This window comes from Canis lupus, chromosome 22 (genome assembly GCF_048164855.1).
Source record: "Canis lupus baileyi chromosome 22, mCanLup2.hap1, whole genome shotgun sequence".
In the NCBI taxonomy this organism is placed as follows: Eukaryota; Metazoa; Chordata; class Mammalia; order Carnivora; family Canidae; genus Canis; species Canis lupus.
In genome coordinates, this window is record NC_132859.1 from 6,815,500 (window position 1) to 6,842,214 (window position 26,715).

General features: G+C 41.4%; 1 protein-coding gene across 7 annotated transcripts in view; it reads right to left on the minus strand.

Annotated features, from left to right (window-relative positions):
• The window catches only part of MED12L (mediator complex subunit 12L), a 323,177-nt gene that overhangs the window by 233,096 nt on the left and 63,366 nt on the right, over positions 1-26,715 (minus strand). For all 7 annotated transcript variants that reach the window (XR_012014723.1, XM_072792271.1, XM_072792270.1 and 4 more), the window contains exons 5-10: positions 25,975-26,144; positions 22,978-23,088; positions 21,688-21,957; positions 18,032-18,181; positions 17,119-17,218; positions 16,664-16,800 (exon numbers count right to left, since the gene is read on the minus strand). Coding sequence is in view for 6 of the 7 variants with exons in the window: in XM_072792271.1 (XP_072648372.1) it covers positions 16,664-16,800; positions 17,119-17,218; positions 18,032-18,181; positions 21,688-21,957; positions 22,978-23,088; positions 25,975-26,144 (938 nt within the window). In the remaining variant the exon portion in view is untranslated. The remainder of the gene's footprint in view (positions 1-16,663; positions 16,801-17,118; positions 17,219-18,031; positions 18,182-21,687; positions 21,958-22,977; positions 23,089-25,974; positions 26,145-26,715) is intronic.

The following is a 26,715-nucleotide window of genomic DNA, read 5'->3' on the forward strand; positions in this document are numbered from 1 at the left end:
GCTATGAGACATGGCGTGCCTGGCTGGCTCAGTCAGAGGAGCATGTGACTCTTGATCCTGGGGTCATAAGTCAAGCCCCATGTTGTGTATAGAGATTACTTATGCAAACAAATAAATAAATAAACCTTAAAAAAAAAGTTACAGGATGTTTTGACAACACGGAAGAGGTAGTAATTAAGCCCGCCTGTCTGCACCTTCCATATCTCATAGGGAATGAGTATCCGTCAATCCCATCTCACCGACATCTAAGATCATAAGTTGAAGACAGAAAGGCCCTGCAGTCCACCTGCTACAGCTATGGTCTAAATTTGTAATTATTAGAAAATAAGTGAATTAAGACAATCTTTGAATCTTTGAATTAAGACAAAGGAAAATGCTGCTAAAACATTCCATTCTTAAAATATAGAATTTTATTACAGGAATTTTCTTGTATTCGTATCAATTATATGCCTATAATCCATTTCCAACCAATAAATATTTTCCAATCCTGGCCAGATTCAAACAGTGCAAAGTCCACTCTTTTTTTGGAGTATCAGATAGACTGTCAAATAATGCCAGTCTTTCCTTAGGAGACTGGAGTAGTGGGGATGGAGGAATAGATAGGTTCTGTGCCTATTTTAAAATAAACAGTAAGAAAAATAAATAAATAAATAAACAAACAAACAAACAGTAAGATATTACTAAAGATGTTTTATTACTAACTTCTCAGAAAATCATACTGGAAAAATCAGGTCACATGATACTAACTTGAATGCAAACAATCCCAGCAAAACAAATAATTACATATTTATGTATTTGGGTCATAATGTACTTCATTACTTCTTTATTGCTGAAAAATTATTAGTGATAAAATATTCTTCTAGTTTCAGTGTATTTTTCTAGATAATTTCTCAATGAAAACTCCCCCTCCAACCTCTACTAATTACTACTAAGTTTTGATTCACATTTTAAGCTATTTTTACCAAGAGTCCTCTTCTAGATTCTGCTAACAAAAATGAGGATAACAAAAATGAGGATATCCATGAGCATATTTTGCTCTATGTACCCGTTCCAGGGAATATCCAACCAGACATGTTCAACGTGCATACAAACAGACCTCCCCGGCTCACACTCCCCACGTGCAGATCCTTGTACCCCTCCCTCCCTGCTCTGCATCAATCAACTTTTGTAAAATTAGAGGATTGCTTCCATTTGCCTGCCAGATGCTATCTTACAAATTAATTCAAATAACTGTCAACAGAACATCACAATTTCAAATATGTAAACTGAAGTGCATTCTCACCCTATAAACAAACTTCTAAGAATATTAAGCTCCATTTCTGTATTTTTTAAAGAAAAGATTTTATTTATTTATTCATGAGAGACACACAGAGAGGCAGAGACACAGGCAGAGGGAGAAGCCCAATCAATGTGGGACTCGATCCCAGGACCCGCGGGAGCACGACCTGAACCAAAGGCAGACGCTCAACCACACTGAGGTTGACACACTGAGGTACCCCAAGCTCCATTTCTTTAAAACAATAATTATGTAAGTGCAATTTAGCAAATATGATTTTAACATATAATAATTTCAAGGCAAAAATTTGAGGCAATTTAGGAGTTCAAGATACGAACTACAATCCCAGTCTTCAATGAGATGACAAGTGGGACAGACATACATATATACCAATAATTTGGATGCATTAAAAAGGAAATGAAAATTGTCTCAGAAAGTCAACGTTGTTAACAGGAACAGAGAGAGAAGCCTGAAGAGAACATCTAGATGCTTCCTTTTAAACAGTGGTTTTTGAGAAAAATCTTGAAGAATGAGTTAAATTTCAAAACAGAGATAAACAAAAGGAGAAACAAGTATGTGGGAGACAGAATAACATCCCCCCCCCCAACCCCCAAGATGTCCACATGGTAAATCCAGGACATGTGAATACATTACCTGAAATGACAAAAGGGACTTTGTGGCTGTATTCAAGGTCAGGAGGTTGGGGGCAGGGGAGGCGGATTATCCTGGCTTTATTGGATGGAACCAACGTAATCACAGGGTTAGTTGTGAGGCAAAGAGATGTGACAAGAGAAGCAGGCGCCAGGTCAGGGAGAGACTGGAAGATGCTGTGCTGGTGGCTTTGGGGAGGGAGCAAGGGGACACAAGCTGAGGAATGCAGGTGGCTTCTAGAAGCTGGGAAACACGGAGAAAGAGTGGCCCCTATGACCCCCTAAGAATGCAGCCCAAGTGACACTTTTTTTTTTTTTTTTAAAGATTTTATTTATTTATTCATGATAGTCACAGAGAGAGAGAGAGGCAGAGACACAGGCAGAGGGAGAAGCAGGCTCCATGCACCAGGAGCCCGATGTGGGATTCGATCCCGGGTCTCCAGGATCGCGCCCTGGGCCAAAGGCAGGCGCCAAACCGCTGCGCCACCCAGGGATCCCCCGAGTGACACTTTGATTAGAGCCCAGGTAACCTCCAGAACTACAAGAGAATAAATTTGTGCTGTTTTAAGCCACTAAATTTCTGACAACGTGGGATGGCAGCAATAGGAAATTACTCCAAACTAGTTTTAAACAAGTACATAAAAAGCGGCAAACACGGGTGTAGTTCAAGGAATTAGAAGAGCAGGACTAACTGGTTTGGTGGCAAATAAAGGAAGGCCACATATAGGTAAAAATCCGGGGGAACAGCTTAATGATACCACATTGCAAAAGAGTACCATGAAATAGGTAGAAGCCTCATTAATTCATTTACTAAGTAATCTGTAAGTGTATCTCGAATACCTACTGTGCCAGGGCCTCTTCTAGGTGCTAGATATAGAGTCTCACGTATTATTTTGTAGGAGTAAAACCTGCTGATTCCTTCTGGATGTGATTCCCACTATTTAACAAGGGCCTTAAAAATGTTCCTATCATTCGTTCCAAAAATTCAATCTCTGGAAATACAACCCGAGGAAATTGTCTTAAAGTAAGAGGACAGCAGTGCTCGGGTCATCAGGGAAACAGGACACTAAAACCCTCCCCCCCTTTCTAGACCCAGAAACTGACAGATTCCCTCTGAAATTTGAAGGAGGCACATAATGGAGTAAATCAGAGAAAACAGGGTGAGCTCACAGGCAGAGAAAGGGCTCTATGGGTGGTTCACAGGCCAGAGAATTTGTCTTTGGCGGTGGAACTATGGGTATTTTTGTGGTGTTTTATTTTTATGTCTATTTTTCTGCAAATGGTGAAATTTTGGGATCTAATTAAAGATGTGTAAATAAGGAAGGCAGACTGGAGAGGCCTGCCAATGAACAAAGGAAACAGAAGTCAAAGACGAGTGATTACCAGTAGGGCTCACATCCCCTAAGACAGCATTTACCCCTCTCAAGCAAGGTGGGCTCCCCGCTGGCCTGCCATCCTCTCTTCAGGGATTCAAGGACGCCATCCTCTCAGCTTCAATGCTACATTCTGCATTGGGGTCTTTGATAGATAATGTGAAGACTTTAGGTAATTCTTTGGTCACAAGAAGAAAGGAAAAAAAAAAATCACCCTATCAGGTACTGATTAGGTGCACTGCTTAGTGTTCCATCTCATAAAACATTTTGGATACTAAAAGACTAGCCCTGACCCGATGAAACTGTTTCTATTCTGATCAAAAATAATTTTGACTAGGTTTTCTGCAACATGTATTGCTTATTCTAGTCATTACTAAAATCTCAGCACTTGTAAGTGATCAAGACAGTCCCAACAGAAATTAAGAACTGAAAGTTCTTGACCTTAAATAGAGGTCTTTTCGGTCATTTCTTTTTTTTTTTTTTTTTTAAGACTTATTTGAGAGAGAGGGGGGAGTGCATGCACACGTAGGCGCATGGGGAGACGGAGGGAGAACCCCAAGCAGACTCCTCACTGCCGGGCTTAATCTCAGGACCCTTACATCACGACCTGAGCTGAAATCGAGTTGGACACTTAACACTCTGAACCACCCAGGTGTCCCTCTTTCCATTTCTAATGAAAATTTAAAACATAAAATAACTTAGGATGGACTTAATAATCGGCCTCAAAATCATTAATAAAGATATCCTGGCAAATTTACAGGCAGTAATAAAGGTAATTAACGTATATTGAGTACTTGCTCAATGTACAGCCAGATGTTGTGATAAATGTGTTTCAGGAGCTATTTCTTTTCATCTTTACTACATACGAGCTGCTTATCACTGTCATTTTACAGTTAAGGAACCCAGGGCATAAAGATGTTAAAGAGCTTGTCCTCGATCACTCAGATAATCCATAAAAAACTCTTGCCACAGATAAATCTTGGGAAATGAACTAAGTAAGGACAGCAACACTATGTGTCAGAAGAAGTCGGGAAGGTAACAGTGACCCACCTCCCCGAGTACACAACGGCCTTTGTGTGAGCTCCAAGTTTCTCTGGGCTCTTCTCCCTCGACTCCTGTCGCACAACATGAGCGTATCCTGCTCTCTGGTGCAGAATATCACTTCCATGAAATATGCATCTTTCACAACAGGGCCTCATGGTTATTAGATCTCCAGCTACCGGTTTCAAATAATCCATTAGGAAGTGGAGAAACACCCCTGAGAGCTACTGAAGAAAAGTCCTTTACCATTTCAAACACTATAAAGGAGAGCTGGAGTCCAGGAGCGGTAACAGGCAGCTTTTCACATTGGTACGTCGTAAGAGACACCAAGACTTGGTGAACAGTCCAGTCCGCAGCATGCACCCCAAGTCTACAACTACACAGAGGCAACTGGGACACAGAAGGATGAAAGAGACAGAGAGAAATTGAGCCACGGTACATAAAATTAAGGCCAAACCAGGGGGTCGAGAATCTGAATTCTAGCCACGGCATAAATTAAAACATGTCATCCTGGCAACAATGATATTCACAGTTGCAAATTTCTGGCAGCAGGAAGTATCAGAAGTAATAGTTGAAAATATTTATCGAGTAGGCACTGGGTGTTTCCCACATATCATCTCTAATCTTGACAACAAACTCTGAAGCAGGTGTTGCTACCCCATTTGACAGATAAGAAGACTGAGGTTCAGAAGTTAAGACGGCCAAGGGCACAGAGACCTAAAGTGGCAGAATTAGGAGACCTAATTTCAAAGCCCATTCTTTCTGCTGCTCCCATCATCCCTGAATCAAGATCCCTGGAAGCACGAGGAACATCATGGCTATGGGAAAACCCCTCAAGCAGCTCACACACACAGCAGGAAGCCTCTTTCCAAGCCCCACTCCACCCAGCCACTATCACCCACTGTCACAGCCCGACTCCGCTCTCTCTAGGAACAAGTCAGACTCCTAATCAAATGGATGGGTATGCAGAGAATGAATTACCAAAGACTTTGCTCCCCCTCTAATACTTGCTAGGCCAGATACTCGTAGAAGTCAAGGATCTGTCTTTTTCATGGTTTTATTTTCAGCATCTACCACAGTGCCTACCACACGGTAGATTCAATCGGTGTTTTTAATCACAGAGTAAAAGCGACACTGCATTACATGAAACCAAAAGCGAAAACAAGGTAAGATGAGGGCAGACAATGGTGGGTGGAGTTTACATTTTATTCCCCTTCCCCAAAACACAGATGCACTTACTTACTATGGAAAGGTATCTGACAGTCTAACAGCTGATTAATTGGGAAGTACTAGATGTATTCTATTCCTAATTTAATGAGTCAGGGATGCTGACCCCACTATTTAGCATGATTCTGAAGGACTTAGCCAATGGGAAGGAGGAATAAATACTTGAAAGGATATGGCAACATTATTAGAGTTTACATCATTATCTTCCTCCAGAGAACTAGAAGAACTGGAGAAGGGGATCCCTGGGTGGCTTAGCGGTTTAGCGCCTGCCTTTGGCCCAGGGTGTGATCCTGGAGTCCCGGGATCGAGTCCCACATTGGGCTCCCCGCATGGAGCCTGCTTCTCCCTCTGCCTGTGTCTCTGCTTCTCTATCATGAAGGAAAGAAGGAAGGAAGGAAGGAAGGAAGGAAGGAAGGAAGGAAGGAAGGAAGGAAGGAAGGAAGGAAGGAAGGAAGGAAGGAAGGAAAAAGAAAAGAAAAGAAAAGAAAAGAAAAGAAAAGAAAAGAAAGAACTGGAGAACCAGAAAAACCTAGAAAACTAGAAGACTTTATTAGAATAAAAGAGCTGAGCATCATGACTAGAATGAAAACAAGCAAAAAGCGATAGACAATATTAAGCAGAGAGAAAAAGAAAATCCTGCAGAATAATTTTGTAGAATGTAACCCATTCATGTCTTCCAACCTGTTGCTAAGTGTTCATATTTGTCTACATAAACGCCCAGGAAAATATCCAAAGGACACGTTCCAACATGAACAGGCGTTACTGCTCACGTATAGAATGAGTGCCTGCTATATAGTATGCTCCATTCTAATACTTTCACTACGATGCTATGACTGTTAGGCAAACTGAGGCCTGAAGGTTAAATGGCTTGTTAAATGTGTCAAAGCTACCAGGTCACAGACCTAAGAGTCAAATCCATGCTATGTGCTCCACAGGAAGAGCTCGGATGCAAACATGCCCCCTTCTGGGGAGAAGAGTGAGAGAAAGGTCCAAGTTGTGGGTCAAAGGGCACTTCTTATAAAAAATGTATTCCAAGGATGCCTGGGTGGTTCAGTGGTTGAGCATCTGCCTTCGGTTCAGGTGATCCCAGGGTCCCGGGATCGAGTGCCGTGTCTGGCTCCCCGCAGGGAGCCTGCTTCTCCCTCTGCCTGTCTCTGCCTCTCTGTGTGCCTCTCACAAATAAATAAATAAAATCTTTCAAGAAATAAATGTATTCCATTCTATGTACATAAAAATCATAAGAAACCTGAAACTAATAACATTGTATCATTCTACGCTGTATTGTAAAAAACCTTGTACTTCAACAAAAAATATTTTTAAAAATCCCAATAAGAAATAATCACCATAATGAGAACAAACAAGACAATGAATGGATGGATACAAAATTCAAAAATCAGTAATGCCCTTCAAATAACAGCATTGTTCATTTGGCCTCATGAACTTTGGACACACCCACAATGGTAAAATACTGAAATCGTTATTAACTCTATAGCAAATCATCATCATTAATGGTGCTATCTACATCTACAGTAAAGATAACCCAAATGTGGAGATCCTCATCATCAAGGTCTGTCACATTCTTCTTTCCTGGAAAGAGTGGGTATAAACTTGATAGATTAAGTCTAATTCCATTCTTACTCAACCACTCAATAACCTAATGGCCTATAAAAACTAACCACAGGCCTTCTCTTCTGTTACAAACAAAGAAGGGAAAATAATTGACAACTACATCTGACAGTCAGGCTTCCTCCAGAAATTAGAAGATACTTGATGAGAGTGTTTGCTATTTTAAGAAATGTCTTAATATACTACTGATATTATGAAACGACACCATAAAAAGGAATGGGAAAAACCAATGACTCATTACCGTAAGCAACAGCAAACTCAAAAAACTTGAGATCAGATACTAAAATAAAGCTCTTCAATAGCTTTTTAATCTGAGCCTAATGGGACGTGTTTATAAATGTAATTAATCACTCTTAGTCAACATTAAACAAAACGGTCATATCTGGATTGAAATGTCATATTACAGCATCAATAAATAACACGGAATAATATATAGAGTAGTGAAATTAGCGAGTTATATGGCTTGCAACCTAAGGCACATTTACAGAAATCTGGATGAATTTCAAGAACTGCATTAAGTTAAATCGTGGTCTAAACTGCTACTAGGACATAAGCCTGTTGTACGTGATCACAAATAGCACTTACATGAAGCATCTCCGCAGAAAGCAGTAAGACTAAGACTGTTAACCACAGACCCAGAAGACACAATATTTAGATATAAGCAGTATCCACTTGTGACAAGTCTTTCTAAATACGAATGATAGATTCCCTGTGTAAATTTCCAAAAGATATTTAAGATGCCTGATATTTTGAAGAGGAAAAGGGCAGGTTTTCCTCCTCTCACATCCTTAGAATCAATGTTGATACCCGTTAGGTCTTAGGACACCTAGGAAATGAATCTGCTCTTCTCCAGTTATATCATCAACATTTAAATAATAACACAAATGCAAAAAAATAGAGTTTTGAGAATGATACAATTGCATGATAACAGAAATCCTGCATGAGGCAGTACCTGGGTGGCTCAGTTGGTTAAGTGTTTGACTCTTGATTTCAGCCCGTCATGACCTCACGGTCATGAGATCAAGCCCAGGTTCAGGCTCCATTCTAGGTGTGGAGTCTACTTAAGATTCTCTCCCTCTGCCTCTCTGCACTCTCCAGCTTACGCACGCCCAAGAGCATATGTGCACACACACTCTATCTCTCTCTAAATAAAAATAAGTCATACACGAGATAAATTATAAAGTAACTCCCTCCAAAACTCCATGAAAAGTCTCTCCAGACTTAATAATCCAAAAGTCATCACTGTATGGTACAATATGCTTTCTACTTGCCTTTTATGAGAAATGAAGGGAACATACAGGTAAGAAGGGAAACACAAATTTTTAAAACATGGTACTAGGTTGATAAAGTCATCCAACCATGAAGATAACAACTGGCATTTACTAGGTGTTTATCCCAGGGTACCAAGTGAAGTGGATTCTAGTAGTAAGGCGCTGTACAGTGACAATGACACAAGGGAACAAGTAACTAGCTGGAATCCACCCAGCTACTGGACAGCAAAGCCAGGACTCGAATCCAGGTCTGAAGTAGCCTCAAGTTTGTGATATTCTACAGGGGTCAGCTTGTTCAACTTGAAGATTTGGATTTTTCTAGCTTAAATATTGTTTATTATGTTGAAATTGTCAAGCCTTTAAAAATCAGAGATTGTTCCTGCAAATAAATATGCCAATATTAATATGGAAACTGTGGCAATTATAAAAGTTTTTCCCTCCTTTTTCCAAAATTACACCTGACACTTGTTTGTCCTCTATAGTTATCTGAAATAAAATGGTTTATTAAAGAAGTGGGACAAGGAATGGAATGGACTAGTCAAAAGCTGAGTCCTCGGGGCACCTGGGTGCCTCAGTCAGTTGAGCATTCAGCTCCTGACCTCAGCTCAAGTCTTGATCTCAGAGTAGAAGTCCAGGCTTTATGCTGGGCTCCACACTGGGTGTGGAGCCTACTTAAAAATAAAAAAAATTAAAAAAAAAATAAATTTTAAATGAAAAATTTTTAAAGAAAGAGTTGGGTTCTAGAACCATTTAAGATTCTAATCCCTATTTTCCCAACAATGAGTTGGGTATGAGGTTGGACAATTTACTCATTTGCTCTACACCTTGGTTTACTCATCTGCTAAGTAGGATATAAAGAAAAAAGAATTTTAGACATGTGTCTCATTGGCCAGGGAAAAATTACATGAGATGACATAACACATTTAAAACAGGGCCAACTGTTAAAGGCTGAAGAAAAAAGACTCATATTAACATGCTCAAAAACAATCCAAGATGCCCACCACAATGTAAATGGATCCATTACTGACCCTTATCAATAACAGCAATGTCTAGATGTCTGGAGCTGCCATCCCCCCGCCCCGCCCCCAACCCTGTTAAATAATCACCCTTTCACTAATAGATTTACCTTAAGAAAGAAGAAAATGGTAGCTCTAAGAGATTGGCAATTCCCCCTTCAGGCGTCTAGTAGGACACAGCGTGACTTCTGCAGTACAATGTGCTTGGGCAGGGCTGTGACCAGCATTAACAATTCTAAAATTCAGCACATGCATCTCCACAGGAAGCCACCTAGGTATGTTTTCCTTGTTTGCTTAACTTTTGCCTCATTTGACTTTGTTATCTTGAGTCTTAATTTTTGAAAATGACTATTTCTTTTTTTTTTTTTTAAAGACTTTATTTATTTCTTTATGAGAGACAGAGAGAGGCAGAGAGGCAGAAGCAGGCTCCATGCAGGGAGCCCGATGCAGGACTCAATCCGGGTCTCCAGGATCACACCCTGGGCCGAAGGCAGCGCTAAACACTGAGCCGCCCTGGCTGCCCGAAAGTGACTTTTTCTTAAACATTAAAAAACAACAAAACCAAAGCCCTCCCCCCACCTCACCCCCCAAAAAACCCTAAGCATCAGAATGACCATAATCTCTTTTACTACATGGTAGTACTACAGCCACCTCACCTTGGTGGGCCAATCCCATCCAATTGCTTCCCCACTGAGGGTAAAGTCTTTGGAAAATCCAAAAATGTAAAAAGTCTGACAGATCCTGGCTGTGCTTTATGGATTAATGGCTTGTGATGGCTAGTTGTGTGTGCATGTGCGTGTGCGTGTGTCCACAATAGTCCAAAGGGACCATATTCCTTCCATGTCTCTAGAGTTTAACTGCCTCCCTAACTATAAATCAGTTATAATACTAAGTAGTGTTCACTGAGTACTCATTTACACACTAGGCACTATAAGTATTTAAGGGTTTTATTGATATTGTTTCAGATCATTCTCATATCATCAGGAGGTAGAAATCCCATTTTACAAATGGGAAAATTGAGACTCATCAAGGTTAAGTGAATTGTACATAATGCCAAAGACAGGCACTACTACTAACCTACTGATTTCACAAGCTGAGACCTCTCCTGTCGGCCACACCCCTACTCTCCCTGCATTTTTTTCTTATATGTCTGAACCTGTACCATTGTTAAAGCCAACATATTGTATAGATTTTATTACTGCACTCACCCTTGCTCTTCTTACTCTTGCCCCACTTTTTTTTTTTTTTTTTAAGATTTTTATCCATCCATTTGAGAATGAGAGAGAGCATGAGCATGAGGAGATGTAGGGGAAGCAGAGGGAGAGGGAGAAGCAGACTCCCTGCTAAGCAGCGAGCCAGACACAGGGCTCAATTGGGATCATGACCTGAGCCCAAGGAAGACACTTAACCAACTGAAGACACCCAGGCGCACCCCCTACCAACCCTTCCAAACCCAGTCTCATAGAGGGCTTTCCTTTCCAGCTCACTGTCCCCAGCAGCTTTTATGTAAGCCCCCCAAAAACAAATTCAGTAAATATTTCCTGAGTACTTCTTGGGCCCCAGGCGTAGTGTTAAGCCCGAGCTGGCCAATAAAAGGAACACAGACTCTGACCTATGGGGCTACAGGCTAGCGGGAAGAAAAACATGGAACAAGCCCAGCAATGACAGAAACTGAGATTTTCCGTTGCATGGTGGCCCGAGTTCTTCAGCCACACTGATGCAGACCTGGTATGGCCCTGGAGGCCTGGGCCAGAGGTAAGACAGCTGCTCTCGACTCTGGGCCTATGCCATTCAAGTAAAAAGAAAAAATCAGTACGAACTCATCCCACCTATTCAGAGAATGCTTCGTGAATACTCTAAGCAGAAATGAAACAGTAAGTTATTTAGATGTTCAGGTTTGGGTGTGTGATGGTTTTGTTTAACAGCAGGGAAAGAGGAAAACATATGTGTTACTGCAGCTGCTCTGGCCTTTTCATTACTCAGGAAAAAGTCGGCTTCCTTGCATACCAAAGAGAGAAGTGAAAAGGCAGCTCTTCCTGCCATCTTTAGACTTTCCCTTCTATCCATGTCCCTGGGGGACTCAGAGATACAGCTACTTCTCCCTTCACGCCCAACACAAACAAGGGAAGAAGCCAACAGGAAGGAAGCGGTCTGGGTGCTCTGTGAGGCTGAAGGACACCTCATCTTCAGACTTGAGGTCGGCAAAGTGGTCCCCGCCTGTAGTGAGAGAAACTCACTTAGGACTTGGAATCAGGAGGTCCCCCCCAATTCCCAACAACAGTCCTTTGTGTGGACATCAGGCTTCTCTGCCTCCATCATCCATAGCACAAATGGTTCTTCTGAAACACTAAACAGGCAAATCCATAAGCCAAAGTATAAAACAGGTGCCAGGAGTTGCAAAGCGACAGGTGTCTGGGCAAACATGGCCAACAGACACACTGCTTGGTCTACGGAGTGTTTTAAGACTGAAAAGGTTTACATGTAAGTCTTGACATCCAAGTTCTCTTAAAATGTTGAATGATAAGACGACAGCAGGTCTGCATTCCCAACTAGAATCTGAGCCAGGGATCCCTGGGTGGCGCAGCGGTTTGGCGCCTGCCTTTGGCCCAGGGCGCAATCCTGGAGACCCGGGATCGAATCCCACATCGGGCTCCCGGTGCATGGAGCCTGCTTCTCCCTCTGCCTGTGTCTCTGCCTCTCTCTCTCTCTGTGACTAAAATAAATAGATAGATAGATAGATAGATAGATAGATAGATAGATAGATAGATAGATATAGATAGATAGATAGATAGATAGATAGATAGATAGATAGATAGATAGAAAGAAAGAATCTGAGCCAGGCCACTCTGCTCAGAAAGGGCATGCCCCCTCCCCAGTCGCCTCTCAGTGGCCCTGGATGCACCAGCCTACCATTAACTTGCACCACCTGCCTGACCACCATGCAACACGAGTCTCTGAGCCCTGTCCTAAGCATTACAAGTTTTATATCTCACACTACACAGAATGAAAAATCAAGCAGCATAGATCTAGAATAAGGAAACCTTAAGTGTTTTGAGATGTATATTTTTACCTCATACAACAGTAGCCAAGCCCTAACAGAGAAGTAGCTGCTGAGGATAAGAGGGGGCAGCAGGGAAGGAGAGGGTAAAGGAATAACACAGTCCATGGACAATGAGTGGAAGCACTCTACAGGCCTGACAGTTCATCGTGGGGCACACTCTCACCCTCATGACCACAGAGTACAACCACAGGACAGGACGAAGGTTTCAAACACCTTCATCCTGTGCATTACCATTTTCAACAGCCTTTGACCAAATATCGAGACTAATGAAACACACAAATCTGAACTTCAGGTTCCGCATCCCATTGGTACAGCTGCTCTCCTAACTCCCTACAAGAAAGGAGGAAGACCTAGATTTCCTTTTAGCAGTTCCAGAGAAAAAGGAATCAAGAAGGGTAAGTTCAACTTTCCCAAACAGACGTGGGGAAGCAGGCTGAGCAACCTAGGGCCTGAGCCTACCTAAACACAACCTCACCAAAAGCAAACCTCAAGCTCATTGCAACTGCAGAGGTTGGTCACTTTTTTCTATTATCTTTCATGTTGTCTAAGTCCTAACACAAATTATGCAACCAAAAAAGAGGAAGCACATTTTCAAGAAGTGAGAACGGTTTCTGAATCCTAACCACACCACTTTATACAACTCTTTCTAATCAGAAGATTATAGTTTCATCATATTGGATCTTCAAATGTAATACTAATGCTATTGGTAATTATTGCTATTTATCATTAACACTTTTTAATATATTTACACAGTACTTTATAATTCTCAAAGTGCTCATATCCTTGAGGGGACAGATAAGTTGGCATAGAGCACTCGCCCTAACATGTAAAGGCACCGAAGCACAGAGCCTATGGGTAACTTGTTCAAGGTCACACAGCTGATCATTAGTACAACTCCACAGCTCCGACATGAATTCCAGAAATACATAAAGTGACTTGGCAGTCAAGAAAATAGTGGACCCTGGTAAAGAGTAAGCACAAAGATGAAACACTGCGTGCACATACACACACACGCGTTTTGATGCACACACAAATGCCAAAGCTATACTGTAAGAATTAAAATTTAATATTCAATAAAAATCAATTTAATGTTAAATATTTTAATGTTGAAAAATTATCCTAATGTTAAATTAACTGGATCTGCCCAGTTATTCTTTCTGGCAGATTATGAAAAGGTGACCAGTTGGAATTACAGGTTTGAAAAAGAACTTTTGTCTTACTCATAAAAGAGCACTGTAACCACAAAGCAACCGCTCGCTCACAACAAATCTTTCCATAGTTGAGTCAACATTCAACATAATTACCCCTAAATGGGCAACTCGGACATTCCTTCCAATGAAGTAGGTCACTAGAACATCCAGGACTCTCTGCCCTAAACACATGTCGCCCTCTAGTGGCATTCACCTCCCTGTTTCCCGGGTGAAGTCCCTCACTGGAGGCAACTGTGCTTTACAGAGCTGATAGCGTGATTTTACTCAAAAATATAAAACTTGCGGTGCCTGGGTGGCTCAGTCGAGTTAGCATCTGACCCTTGATCTCACTTCAGGTCTTGATATCGGAGACATGAGTTCGAGCCTCGCATTGAACTCGCCTAGCGTGGGGCTTACTTGAAAATATATATATATACATATATATATATATATATATGTATATATATATATTTAGTATATATATTTTGATATGTAGTTTAACGTATTTTAATATATATGTTTTTATATTTTTAATATATGTAAGTTAAAAGTTAATTTCTGCGGTTGATAAGGCACTTGGATCATTTTCTCTTAAGGAGTGCTAATGAATAACTTAAGTCTCTGTTGGTGAATGGGGCATGTAATTCTGAAGTTGATCGGTTCGTTCACTTGAGAGTTCTATAGTCAGGCTAATCACAAAACTCAAGCGGTTCTGGTGCACTTGCTAAAATGCTCACAAGGGAATAATGCAGTGTTTACGCAACACTTGGTGCAAGAAGCTTAGCAGAGCAAAAGGACATCTTGAATTTTAGTTACGCCTACTTTCTTCCCTGGTATCTCACTTCTATATATTAAAAGCCTTAACAGTCTTACAACTTTTTACCTAAGAAAGTCTTTATCACAAATAGACACCCTAAAAGAACAAAGTAACACTCTAACTTGTGTGAATAAGTGGAAAATTACAGACTTATAATCAGTATACTCTATGGAAGTACTAAAGCATCGCTATTGAGACTTCACAGCGAAGGAGAAAATATGCTCTGTCTGTACCTCACTCAACATTCTGACATTCTACTTGGCAGCAGTGAACTTGAACCTTATCTTTGAGAAGCAGGGTGACACCACAAATTATTCCAGAAAGAGGAATAACCTACAGCAGATTCACATCAGATTCGCCTAAGGGTGGGAGATAAGGAAAGGTTTGGGGTTATTGTTTCTCTGGTTTAATCTCTCCCTTCCACATAGGCATTCCCAAAGGCTAGTACAAAAATCAAAGATAATAGTAATCAGTTAACTAAGGTGTTCCTTAAATGCAGGTGCCATGTCTTAATATTTACCTCTTTGTTCCCAGTGCCTAACACAACCTGGATATACCAAAGGTGCTCTCCACTGTAAAAAGAAGACAGACAAGCTTGCTCATTCTCCCAAATTAAGGGTGAGAGTAAAAAACTGAAAAACCTTTGTTTATACAGCAGTTCAATCATGAAACAATCTAATCCAAGAAAGCATAGGATAATAATTGTCTGTGGTAGGGCAGCCCGGGTGGCCCAGCGGTTCAGCGCCTGCCTTCGGCCCAGCATGTGATCCTGGAGACCCGGGATCGAGTCCTACGTCGGGCTCCCTGCATGGAGCCTGCTCCTCCCTTTGCCTGTGTCTCTGCCTCTCTCTCTGTCATGAATAAATAAAAATCCATAAAATAATAAATAATAAAAATCTTTAAAAAAAAGATTTTATTTATTCATGAGAGACAAAAAGAGAGAGAGAGAGGGGCACAGAGACATAGGCAGAGGGAGGAGCAGGCAGGGAGCCCAATGTAGGACTGGATCCCAGGTCTCCAGGATCACACGCTGGGCTGAAGGCAGGCGCTGAACCGCTGGGCCACCCAGGGATCCCCAAATAAAATCTTTGAAAATAAAAAAATTGTCTGTGATAGTTAATTTTACTTGCGAATTTGGTTAGGCCACGGTACAGTTTTTTTGGTCAAATTCCAGTCTAGATGTTGCTGTGAAGGTTATTTTTTAAAATGTGGATAACATTTAAATCAGTTAACTCTGAGGAAAGCAGACTATCCTCCATAATATGAGTGGGCCTCACCCAATGAGTTGAAGGCCTTAAAAGAAAAGACAGGTCCCCAAGGAAGAAGGAAGAAGGAATTCTGCTTCTATACAGGCTTCAGACTCAAGACTGCTACGTCAACTGTTCCCAGGGTCCCCAGGCTGCTAGCCTGCCCTGCACATTTCAGATTTGCCTGCCCTCATAATCATGTGAGCCAATTCCTTAAAATAAATTGGAAAATTATGTTTACACACACACACACACACACACACAATTATGCATATGTGTGTGTGTATACATACATATGTGTGTATACTGGTTCCCCCTCTCCATATTGGTTCTGTTTCTCTGGAGAATCCTAATACATTGCATACAGATTTTTCAAAGATAATGACTACAATATTCACTCACTGCTCTAAATATTAAAATACAATCCCTCTAAGTTAAAGCCAGAATGAAGTCTAATCACTAGATGGATACTCTGCTAGAACTAAAATGATAGGGGTGATAATAAGGGCCAAGAAAAATCTTTCCAACAAATACACCTAGGTTAATCAGCTCAATGGTCATTCCATTTTAATAATCTGGAGGGGTTTCAGTCCAACAATAAAATGATTTCAGGGTGTAGACACCTTCTAAGCTATTATACTTCACAGAAAAGGCTTTGCCAGAATGGAATGAATGAATGAATGAATGAATCAATGAATCAATGAATGAATGAAGAAAGAAAGAAAGAGAGAAAGAAAGAGAGAAAGAAAGAGAGAAAGAAAGAGAGAAAGAAAGAAAGAAAGAAAGAAAGAAAGAAAGAAAGAAAGAAAGAAAGAAAGAAAAAATAGGTTGAGAAAATTAAAATGAAAAGAAGAAAAATATTAGCTACCTCTTGGTTATCTTTGTTTTGGTTTGCCCAGAAAATCTTATGATAAAGCGTCTCCATTGAATTGCTGGAATCCGTCCGGTCAAAACAATGTCGATCCAACACTTCCAACGTGTGCAAAACCCGACTAATGGTCACTCCTGGATGTGGAAATTAAGCAAGCATTTAAAGAGGTTAAACGAAGCCAGAACAGCATAGTACAAAATCATCAATATGTAGGGCAAAAGGGATTTTAAGGAAGTGTCATTCTCAGCATGTAAGAAATGCCAACAAAACCAAACCTGACGTTCTAGACAGCCAGGAGCTAAAGGGCACGGAATGAAGAATGCCTCAACAGTCACTAGGTGGCTCCGTCGAAAAGCACCCTTACTCAATATGGGGACGGATTTTGTAAGAATCAGAAACACGCCCTAAAGGCCAACATTCAGAAGCACTCCTTCTTCTCTTGTGTGCTGTACCTGCTGTTGACTCTTGGCACTTGTCAAAAGACCACCGAACTTCCACCGCACGGCCTCTTTGTTTTATCTGCTGTTCCACCTCATAAATCCTTGCCCGAACCTGAAAGATAATCGCTTCTAATTAACTTGTGCTTGGAAAGCCACGGTGGCTGTCTAAATCATGTCGGGTTCTCCCACGTGAGCACAGCATCCTACAATGAACCGCAATCCTGACTAACATCATAGCAAATTTAGCCTGTTGCCCAAGAAGCACATTTTAAAATTTACAAGTGGTGGCTCAATGCCAGTTGTCAATAACAAATGCTCCCAGAAAACTAACGCTTGCTTTATCACAAGTGAAAATTTTTGTAGGATTATCATATGGGAAAGTGAAAGCTCTAACGTATCCTTCTTGAGCCATTCTTCTATGTATGAAAACAACCCCCCCCCAAAAAAAAAAAAAAAAACAAACAAACAAAAAAACAACCAGGCATGTTTTATTAAGAAAAATGCTTGGTAAAAAAAAAGATTTTTATTGTCAACATTAGTCATGATCCTGCAGTTTAAGATTCTTAAGTCTCTGGACCAAATAACCCCACACTAATAAAACTAACTAATAAAAACACAGTTATTAAATATCACAGAGTACGAACTAGGAGAGCCGCGGTCACGTATTAGAACCACCACCGTAACTACTGTCTGTCTGGGTAGCAGAACTCTGGAGGAACTGCCCCGCAAGAGGGAAAGAAGAAAAGGGGCAGCGTGATGGACATCTATGGTTCAGAGAGGCTACATACTTGCCCCAAGTTCTCCAGAGAGAAGGGGGAGCAGGGTTGGGACGAGCATCCGAGATGCTAAAACCTGCTTGGCCCCCATGCCATGATGCCCCTCAAGAATGAAAACACCCATCGAACCCCCGTAACGGAAAGCCTACCTGCTGATTGAAGGCCGTGTTCCCACCCGGCATGGGGAGGCTGGAAGGGGCCACCTGCAGCAGATCCAGGGGCGAGCCTGGGTTCGCGCTCTTATTGTCGTTTGTGGAATAGTTCCACACCAAGGCACTTGGGCAACAGAGAGTGACAGTCTGGAAATGGAGCAGGAAAATCTTGGTATTTAAAGGAATGGGAAAAATATAACAGCTTCAAAGCAAAAAGGATGCCTTATCATAACCATACTAATAGTTTCCTATCAGTAAGTTTAGAATATGCACCGCTTACCCCATTCTCAACTTTTCAAATCCTAAGACAAAACTGAGTTATTAATTTGAGGGATGCCTGGGTGGCTCGGTCAGCTAAGTGTCTGACTTCAGCTCAGGTCATGATCTCAGGGTGGAGATGCATGGAGCCCCGAGTTGGTGCTCAGCAGGGAGTCTGCTTCTCCCTCCCCCTCTCCCACTGACCCTCCCCCTGCTCCTGCTCTCTCAAAAAAAATAAAATCTTTAAAAAACAAACAAAATTACTAATTTGAAAGGGAGTACAACTACTGAGAAAGTACTAAAAATTATAATTCATAAGCTAACATTTCAGCCCAGAAAAACCTAGGAAAGTTAACAAAAACACAATAATCATCACTGAAAAATGGTCACTTAAAACAATTTTTTCATGCAATTAGAAAAATGAGATGGAATTAGAATATGTTATTTCTAAGGTTTTAAAATCTAAGGAGGAACTTTTTTTTTTTTAATCTATGAAATAATCTCTGAGATAATGCAGTAAAATAAATGTTGGACAGGCAATAACCCTGGGCCAGCAGGTGACAAATTTCTATAAAAAGCCAGAACAATAAATGCTTTAAATTTTGCAGGTCACATATTCTATAATCTCTGCCACATATTCTTTTATTTTGCTTTAATAACTCACTGAAAATGTAAAATGTATTCTTAGCTCCTAGGCTGGATTTGGCCTCCAGGGTCTGTCAACCCCTACCTTAGACCCCTGAAGACGTTTCTTACTCAAGCAGTTTGCATGAAGCGCTTTCGATGACCACCTCACCCCTGGGTCACAGAAACACCCCGAGGTAGAAGTGTTCCTCCCTAAGTCTACCAAAGAGGAGCATGAGCCATGGTGGAGGTCAGTAGCTGATTTCAGCACGCGTGCCTGGAACCACTACACTAACCCTCCTGCCTCCTAAACGCAGATGAAACAGTAGGGCTCCAGTTTAATCAAGCACTTACCCTGTCCTGTACCCTGCCCTGCAAGCTTACAGTCATCGTAACCCCAGCTCTACGTGGTAATGAAGTAAGAACGGTCACCGTCCCCCTCACACCCAGGAAATGGAGGCTCAAGGTTCAAGTTAGTCAGTGGCAGAGCAGAGGCTAAAATCAGGCCTGCGATGATTTTGAAAAATAGGGTCCTAACCATCGTGCTGTGGTGCCCCTCAGCGATAGACTCTGTGAGCTTATTAGAGAGGGAATGTAGTATTTCTTTTTTTTTTTTTTTTTCCAAATGCAAAATTGTTAAGAAAACTAGATTCTGAGGTCTAGCGGACATCTTGGTGGAAACCAGACAGCAGACGTGAAGAATGTCCAGTCCCTGAGCCCCACCTCCCCATCTCCTTCCTCCTGTGTGTGAGAAGGTGAGGGCTTCTCATCTCCTGTCCGTGAGGGTGCTCTTCCCAGTGTTCTGAATTCCAAAGCTGCCAACATCCAGGGCACTGACCTATCAACACTCTGCTGCTCCTGTTCTCACTCTCTACTAATTTACCCTCAGTGCAGAAAAAGTAAGTTTTTAAAATCTCCACTCACCTAACAGCAATCTCTCTCTTTCCTTCGCAGGCGTGTGTCTCAAAAGAACAGGTCGTATTAGTCCTCCCCACTCCTCACTGCTCCTCAACCCACCTTAATATGGCTTTTCACCCACTACTCAACCGATCATCAGTGACCACTCTCTTCTCAAAGACAATCCAGCCATCTTCTGACCAGACTTCCCCAATCTGCTGGGCACTGCCCACTATTAACTCCTTGTATAAACTTCTTGCAGCACCTAGAGAAGCAGCTCAACGTGGCAGTGACGAGTGTGGACTCCGGATCCAGAATGCTGGTGTGAATTCCAGCTTTGCCACTTGCCTGCGGCGTGACCTACACCATTTCATCACTAATGCTGCCACAGTAAGACCGGTTCCAATCTCAATAGGATGGTTCTGAGAACTGAATGACTTAATATAGGTTATAATTTACAACAGGGCTAAGAACACAATAAATGCTATTACTAGGCTTGTAACAGAATTCTATTCTTATTCTCTTGTCCTTGTCTCCATAACAAGACTCTCTTCTTTCTGGTCTCTCCAGGCTGGCCACATTTTCATGGTCGCCTCCATGAACTTCCCTTTGTCCACCTCTCAACCACTCAGGCCTGCCGGGTCCGCTGGTCGCCTCTTACTGCTAACTCTTTGGGTAATCTGACCGCCTCCGGGGATTTAGGTCAGCCAAGTTGCCGAGTAGTTCAAATCCACACATGGGCCCAGCTGTTTCCTCAACTTCAGAATGAGACATGTAACAGCCTCTTGAACATATCCATTTAGTGATGCGAAGGAATAAAATAATCCAACACAGTCCAAAAGCAAACTTACCCACACTCTCCCAAACTGACTTCTTAGCCTTGTGTCTCTCTTTCCCCTACTTCGCCACTCCCACAAATCTTCCCTCTATTGTGGCCAAAACAAATCTAACTAAACCGCACCACTGAACATGTCATTTCCCCGGCCTCAAACCCTCCAATGGTGTCCTAATCCTAAGACACACAGGGAGCCTTCTAGGGCCTGACCCCCCACAGGCTTTGTACCTTATGTTCCATTAATTCCAACCTGCACGCACAATGACTGATAGGCCCTCTGGCCCTTTTCTCGTGTTGTTCCCTCTGCCAGCCATTTTTAACATTTTCTTTTAAATGTTTAAGCACTATATAGCCTCATATATAAGCACGATATAACCTCCTGTTATAAGCCTGTCCTCTCCACAAGACAGGAAACACTACCAGAGTGGAGAATGTATCTTTATGGCCAGCCTTGCCCCAAAACCCCTTAGTAAAGAGCAGGACACATTAAGAGCCCAGGCAACGTGACCTGAACACTAACCTGCAAGCTCCACAGGACAGGGCTGTACCTCATTCCTGACAGTACCAGCCCAGTGGTTTACATGCTCCTGGATGTTCAAGGACCACGCAAGCAGTGATGCAGGGCAAATGAAGAGAGCCTGATAAATTACCTGGACTTTAAAGAAACAGAGAGGGATGGCAACCAACTTCAGATGTGGACTGTGGGAGCTACAGAATGCTGCATGGAGGAATGGTCTTCCAGAAGAAAAGTAATCCAGCAGACTTACTCCCTGGATTCCCTAAAGGATTTTTATCATGGAACTGCTGCGTGGCATCATACAGGACAACTACGATAACTTTCTCCTAGACAGAAGCAACAGGTCTTCACTCAGCTTGATCCAACACAGAGAAAATGAAACATGAAATTTCAATCTGCAAATCTCGTGGGTGAGGAAGAAACCGGAACTGGAGTGTGACGTGAAAGCTGATGGTCCAATTCTCAACCCGGTGGTTTCCTACACCGCATTTTAACATTAAGTAGCAAGGGCCAGGGACTTACCTGCAACATACAACTAAGTCCATAAACCAGAGGGCCGTGCTGTGCACAGGAGAGGAAGTCTGAGAAGGCCAGCTGCACAGGGCTCATGACAGGGCCAGGGGGGCCAGGGCTGGGGGCCCCGATGCTCGAGCTGTTTGGTCCTATCATCATGTGGGGCGAGTGGGCAGCCAGGAGGCTGGGGCTATCGCTCAGCAGCAAGGCAAGACGCCGGGCACAGAAGTAGGCAAGACGACGAGACAGGTAAGCCGACTGAACAAACTCATCCGAATACTGAGAAGCAAAAGGACACCAGGCTTCAGTTAGGTCTGATATTATTCAGTGAAACAACTATGTTAACACAGACTTTTTTCATTAATGGGGGGGGAAAAAAAAAAAAACCTTCTAAAGTACTGTAGAAACCAGTGCCATCAACCAGAACCACATGCAAGCCACATATTTAAAGTTTCCAAAAACCATTAAAAAAGTAACAGGGAATATGAAATTAATAATGTATTTTATTTAGTCTATTATATTCAAAATGCCATCATTTCAACAGGTAATCAATACCAAAAGATTTAATTAGATTTTATACACTTTTTCCTGAACTAAATCTGAAATCTGGTGTGCATTTTACACTTAGAGCACATCTCAAGTTGCACCTGTCACATTTTAAGGGCACAAAAGCCATATGTGGCTAGTGGCTACTCTAATGGACATGGACACAGACCATCACAGGGAGCACACATGGAATGCTAGTGTGGTGTAGTCCCCAGCAGAGCACTAGGGAGAGGAAGAAAATCGAACAGTGCTTCAATTATCAAATTCATACACTAACATTCCAAAAAAACTTTGGGTTTTTTTTTTTTCCTAATAAATTTTATTCAAATAACCTAAATTTTAAGATCTTAGAGCAATCATTAAAACAAGAAGTTCCCAGCCCCAGGGACTCAAAGAACATCAAAAGAATAAAGAAGACCCTCTAATCCTTAAAAAAAAAAAAAAAAAGATGATTTGTTTTCACAAAAATCTGTGTGAATCAGGGAGACAGTAATTAAAGAGCTGTCTGCTTAGCTCAGTGACGGAAGCAATCAGTGGAGGTAAGAATACTTTAGAAGGACATGTGGTTAAAAACTCCGAACATGGCTAACATAAACGATTGCCTCTTGATCACATGTTGTAGCATCAAGACATTTTTCCCTTCTATTCCAGAAAGAACTGTTTTCCTCTTTCACATCAACGTACTTAACCATCCTTTTCAGACTCATTTCCCACCCATAAAAACCAGCGGGCTCATGGTCACACATACTATACCTGCAGCATTAGTGGTAACAAGAGTTTAAGAAGGTCATCATCCATTGGTCTGATCTTTTCTAAAACATCCAAGATCCACGTCAGATATTCATGTTTTTCTAGCATTCCTTCCTTCAATGAACAAACAAAAAGTTACACCGATAATGTTAAAAAGCAAAACCAATTAACATTCTAAAAAGAGCCCGATTACTCTTACTCTTATGCTTAAGTGTAATTTTGCTAGTAGTATTTTGCTGTTGTAGTAAAATATGGTCTCCTGAATCACGGTCCACGTTCTAAACAAAACAAAGACCCGGTGTGATTCTGTATGGTTGGTTTGGGGTGGGGGGTTTGGGGTGAGGAGTTTCTGTTGTTTTCATTTTTTTGGTAATCTGCTTCATTCTAAACTGAAAAAAGTTAATTCCTACAAGGAAGGAAATTCAAAGTTTTCAGACTACCAGGACATGTCAAGTGTCTGGCTGGATTTCAGGGGAGTATGAACTTATAGGAGAAAACTTATTCAACGGTGCTAATTATAAAGAACAAAAGCCCCCATCACACCATCACCTCAGCAAGCAGTGGAAAATCCCAGCAGATCAAATGCCTTCCTATTATCCCTGCCTCCATCCTAAAATTAACTTCAGATACTATGACCTATGTATTAAATATAACCTTAAACATCAACATAATGGCCTGATTAATCATTAACACAAAAATGAAAAAAAAAAATAAAAAAAAGAAATGAAAAAAATGTCTAATAAAATAATGTATACATATTCCAACATAACTACATTAAAAATAACAACACATCTCATATTTCCAAAATGGTCGACAGGGGTGGTGATATAAGCACCATTGATATTTTCATCTATTACCCTCATGTTAACACACATGCATTCATATAAATACACAATTCCTCTATGACATTCTACGCATGTACGTGTTCAACGTCACATTAGAGTTTTATGTTTTGATTCACATCACAATTCACAAACTAGGAACAAAAATGACAGGTCTTCTGGGAAAGGCACTTATGTTCTTATAATCGTCTTGATAACAACCTCAGTGGTTACCAAGAACTCCTACTTTATTCCTAGCAACATCTTCACACCTATTTATCACCATTGCTCCACTACAACCATCATCAACTATCTGTGTGAAACTACGCTGATCAATAATAGCTCCAGTACTAAAAAGATTACAGTGACACCACATTGACATGATATCAAGGTATCTACTTGTTGTTCATTCCTAATTTTTAAAATGCTTAAAATCAAAGAGTTAACAGGTCACAGAAAAAGTACAGTTTAAAATTTTAAGACCTATGAGCTTTGAGTTAATAAATTAAGAAAACAGAATTTTGTAATTCAGGGAGAAGACATGGCAAATCCAAGGTCTAAAAAAAAATAAGTCTTCACAAACCTGACTTTCTTTTTTTTTTTTTTTTTTAAAGATTTTATTTACTTATTTACGAGAGACACAGAGAGCAAGAGAGGCAGAGACACAGGCAGAGGGAGAAGCAGGCTCCATGCAGGGAGCCTGACGTGGGACTCGATCCCAGGACTCCAGGATCATGCTCTGGGCCAAAAGCAGGTGCTAAACCCGCTGAGCCACTCAGAGATCCCCAAACCTGACTTTCAACAGTTACATAACATCTATCCTCAGGATGTTTTTGAGGATGTACCCATACCCTTATTCCTGCGCATGTGTCCATTAGTGTATATACTAAGTCAGTTTCATGTTTCAGACTATGGCCAATTTATAAGAAACTTTTAAATTTCAACATTAGGGATCCCTGGGTGGCTCAGCAGTTTAGCACCTGCCTTCAGCCCAGGGTGTGATCCTAGAGTCCCGGGATCGAGTCCCACATCAGGCTCCCTGCATGAAGCCTGCTTCTCCTTCTACCTATTTCTCTGCTTCTCTCTCTCTCTGTGTCTCATATGAATGAATGAATGAATGAATGAATGAATGAATGAATGAATAAATAATAAAAAATAAATTTCAACATTAATGTCCCAATTAAATTCATCTCTTTAGGACTTAACTGCTTCCCATACATAAAGCAGATGCTAATTTCAGGGCTCCCAGTACATGAAGTAGTCCTTCCAAAAATATTAAGCATGCTGAGAGACCCTTTTTCAAAGATGAAGACGAAATCCTCAGCTCAGTAAAAGTCTCAAAGGCTCAGGGTAAGGCACAAGGGTAGTCCTCTGCTAAGTGGAACTAGGATTTGTAAGCGTGGTTTTAACTGGCTTAAAACCAACAATGCTACTTCCCAAGGAACCAGGCTCTTCCCTAGTTTGAGCTCTTAGAAGTCACCTACAACCTGGAAATTATAAAGCTCTACAGGGAAAATCAAGAAGCCACATGTCCTTTTTACCCCCTTCCTCTCTGATCAAGATATTAGGCAGTGAAAGTCTCTGCAGGTCCTACAACTTCAGCAGAATAAACTCCTCTCTCCTGCTTCCCCTCTAGGAATAGGACAGGCAAATAGCAGCACACGCGCCCTCTTCTGGCCAATATGATTTACATCTGCTTGTCCAGAGAGCATCCGTCACTGCTCCGTGGCCCTTACTCATCCTCCTCACTTGCCCTTTATACAGCCGCTGAACCAAATTCAGATGACCCTTCTATGGAGAAACTAAGCCCTATAGAGATCTAGGACACAAGAAACACCAACACAAATATCTTTTTAAATAAATGTATCCAATTTTTGAAAAATAAAAGGTTTAGAAAGGATATTCAAAAGAGAAATTAAAAAAAAAAAAACCTGGGACACCTGGGTGGCTCAGCAGTTGGGCGGATGCCTTTGGCTTGGGGCGTGATCCTGGAGTCTCGGATCGAGCCCACATCGGGCTCCCTGAAGGGATTCTGCTTCTCCCCCTGCCTGTGTCTCTGCCTCTCTCTGTGTGTTTCTCATGAATAAATAAATAAAATATTAAAAAATAAATAAATAAAAAGAACTTGCTCTCTTCTTAAAAACATGCTGGACACCCTTGAGTTTCCTGAGGAGGTTACCTGGAACATGTGAAATGCCAGCTTCTCATTATACTCCCATTGTTTCATGGCTTGCTCTACATCCGGTGGCACAGGCACAGGACCGTCACCTGTGCTGGAAGCCATGTGGTAAAAGTCGGAAATCTTGGCCAACTGCTCTCGAAGATATCTGGTAGATATTTGTGTCCACTCTGCATTAAAAAAAAAAAAAAAAAAAAAACTAAATTTCCAGAAACAATGGATATAAGAATTAACATTTTCTCCCCCACTTTCTGATTATCTTAAAGATGTACATATACAACAAACGTCTATTACATCAAAGTGGTTCTGGCATGCACAAGCATTGTACAAAAAAAAAGCACACCCACCCCAGTAATGCAATGTGGAAAGCCCTACACACCCAGCAGGAATGTTGGCCAGCTCTTAGGTGGGAAAGGCAGCTCTTCCCGGGTGTCTCTGTGACCCCTAACGTAGGAGGAGAGATGCCTGCACTTTGAGTTATGTACATTTAGTGATGCTCCATGTTATGCTAACAGTCAGCCTAAAAAATATCAAATCCACAAGCAGGAAACAGAACAGAGGAGGTGAGTACCTCAAGAAATCTCAATTCTACTCCAAAAGAATTCAAAATCCTCCAGATGCAACTCTCTTAGGGTAAATGTCTCTGGCTCCAAGTCAGATTTCAAACATGCCTAACTAAGATCTGTTCCATTTTTGTCAGTCATAAGAGGACCGGAATCCACCATGGCCCTGACAGCATTC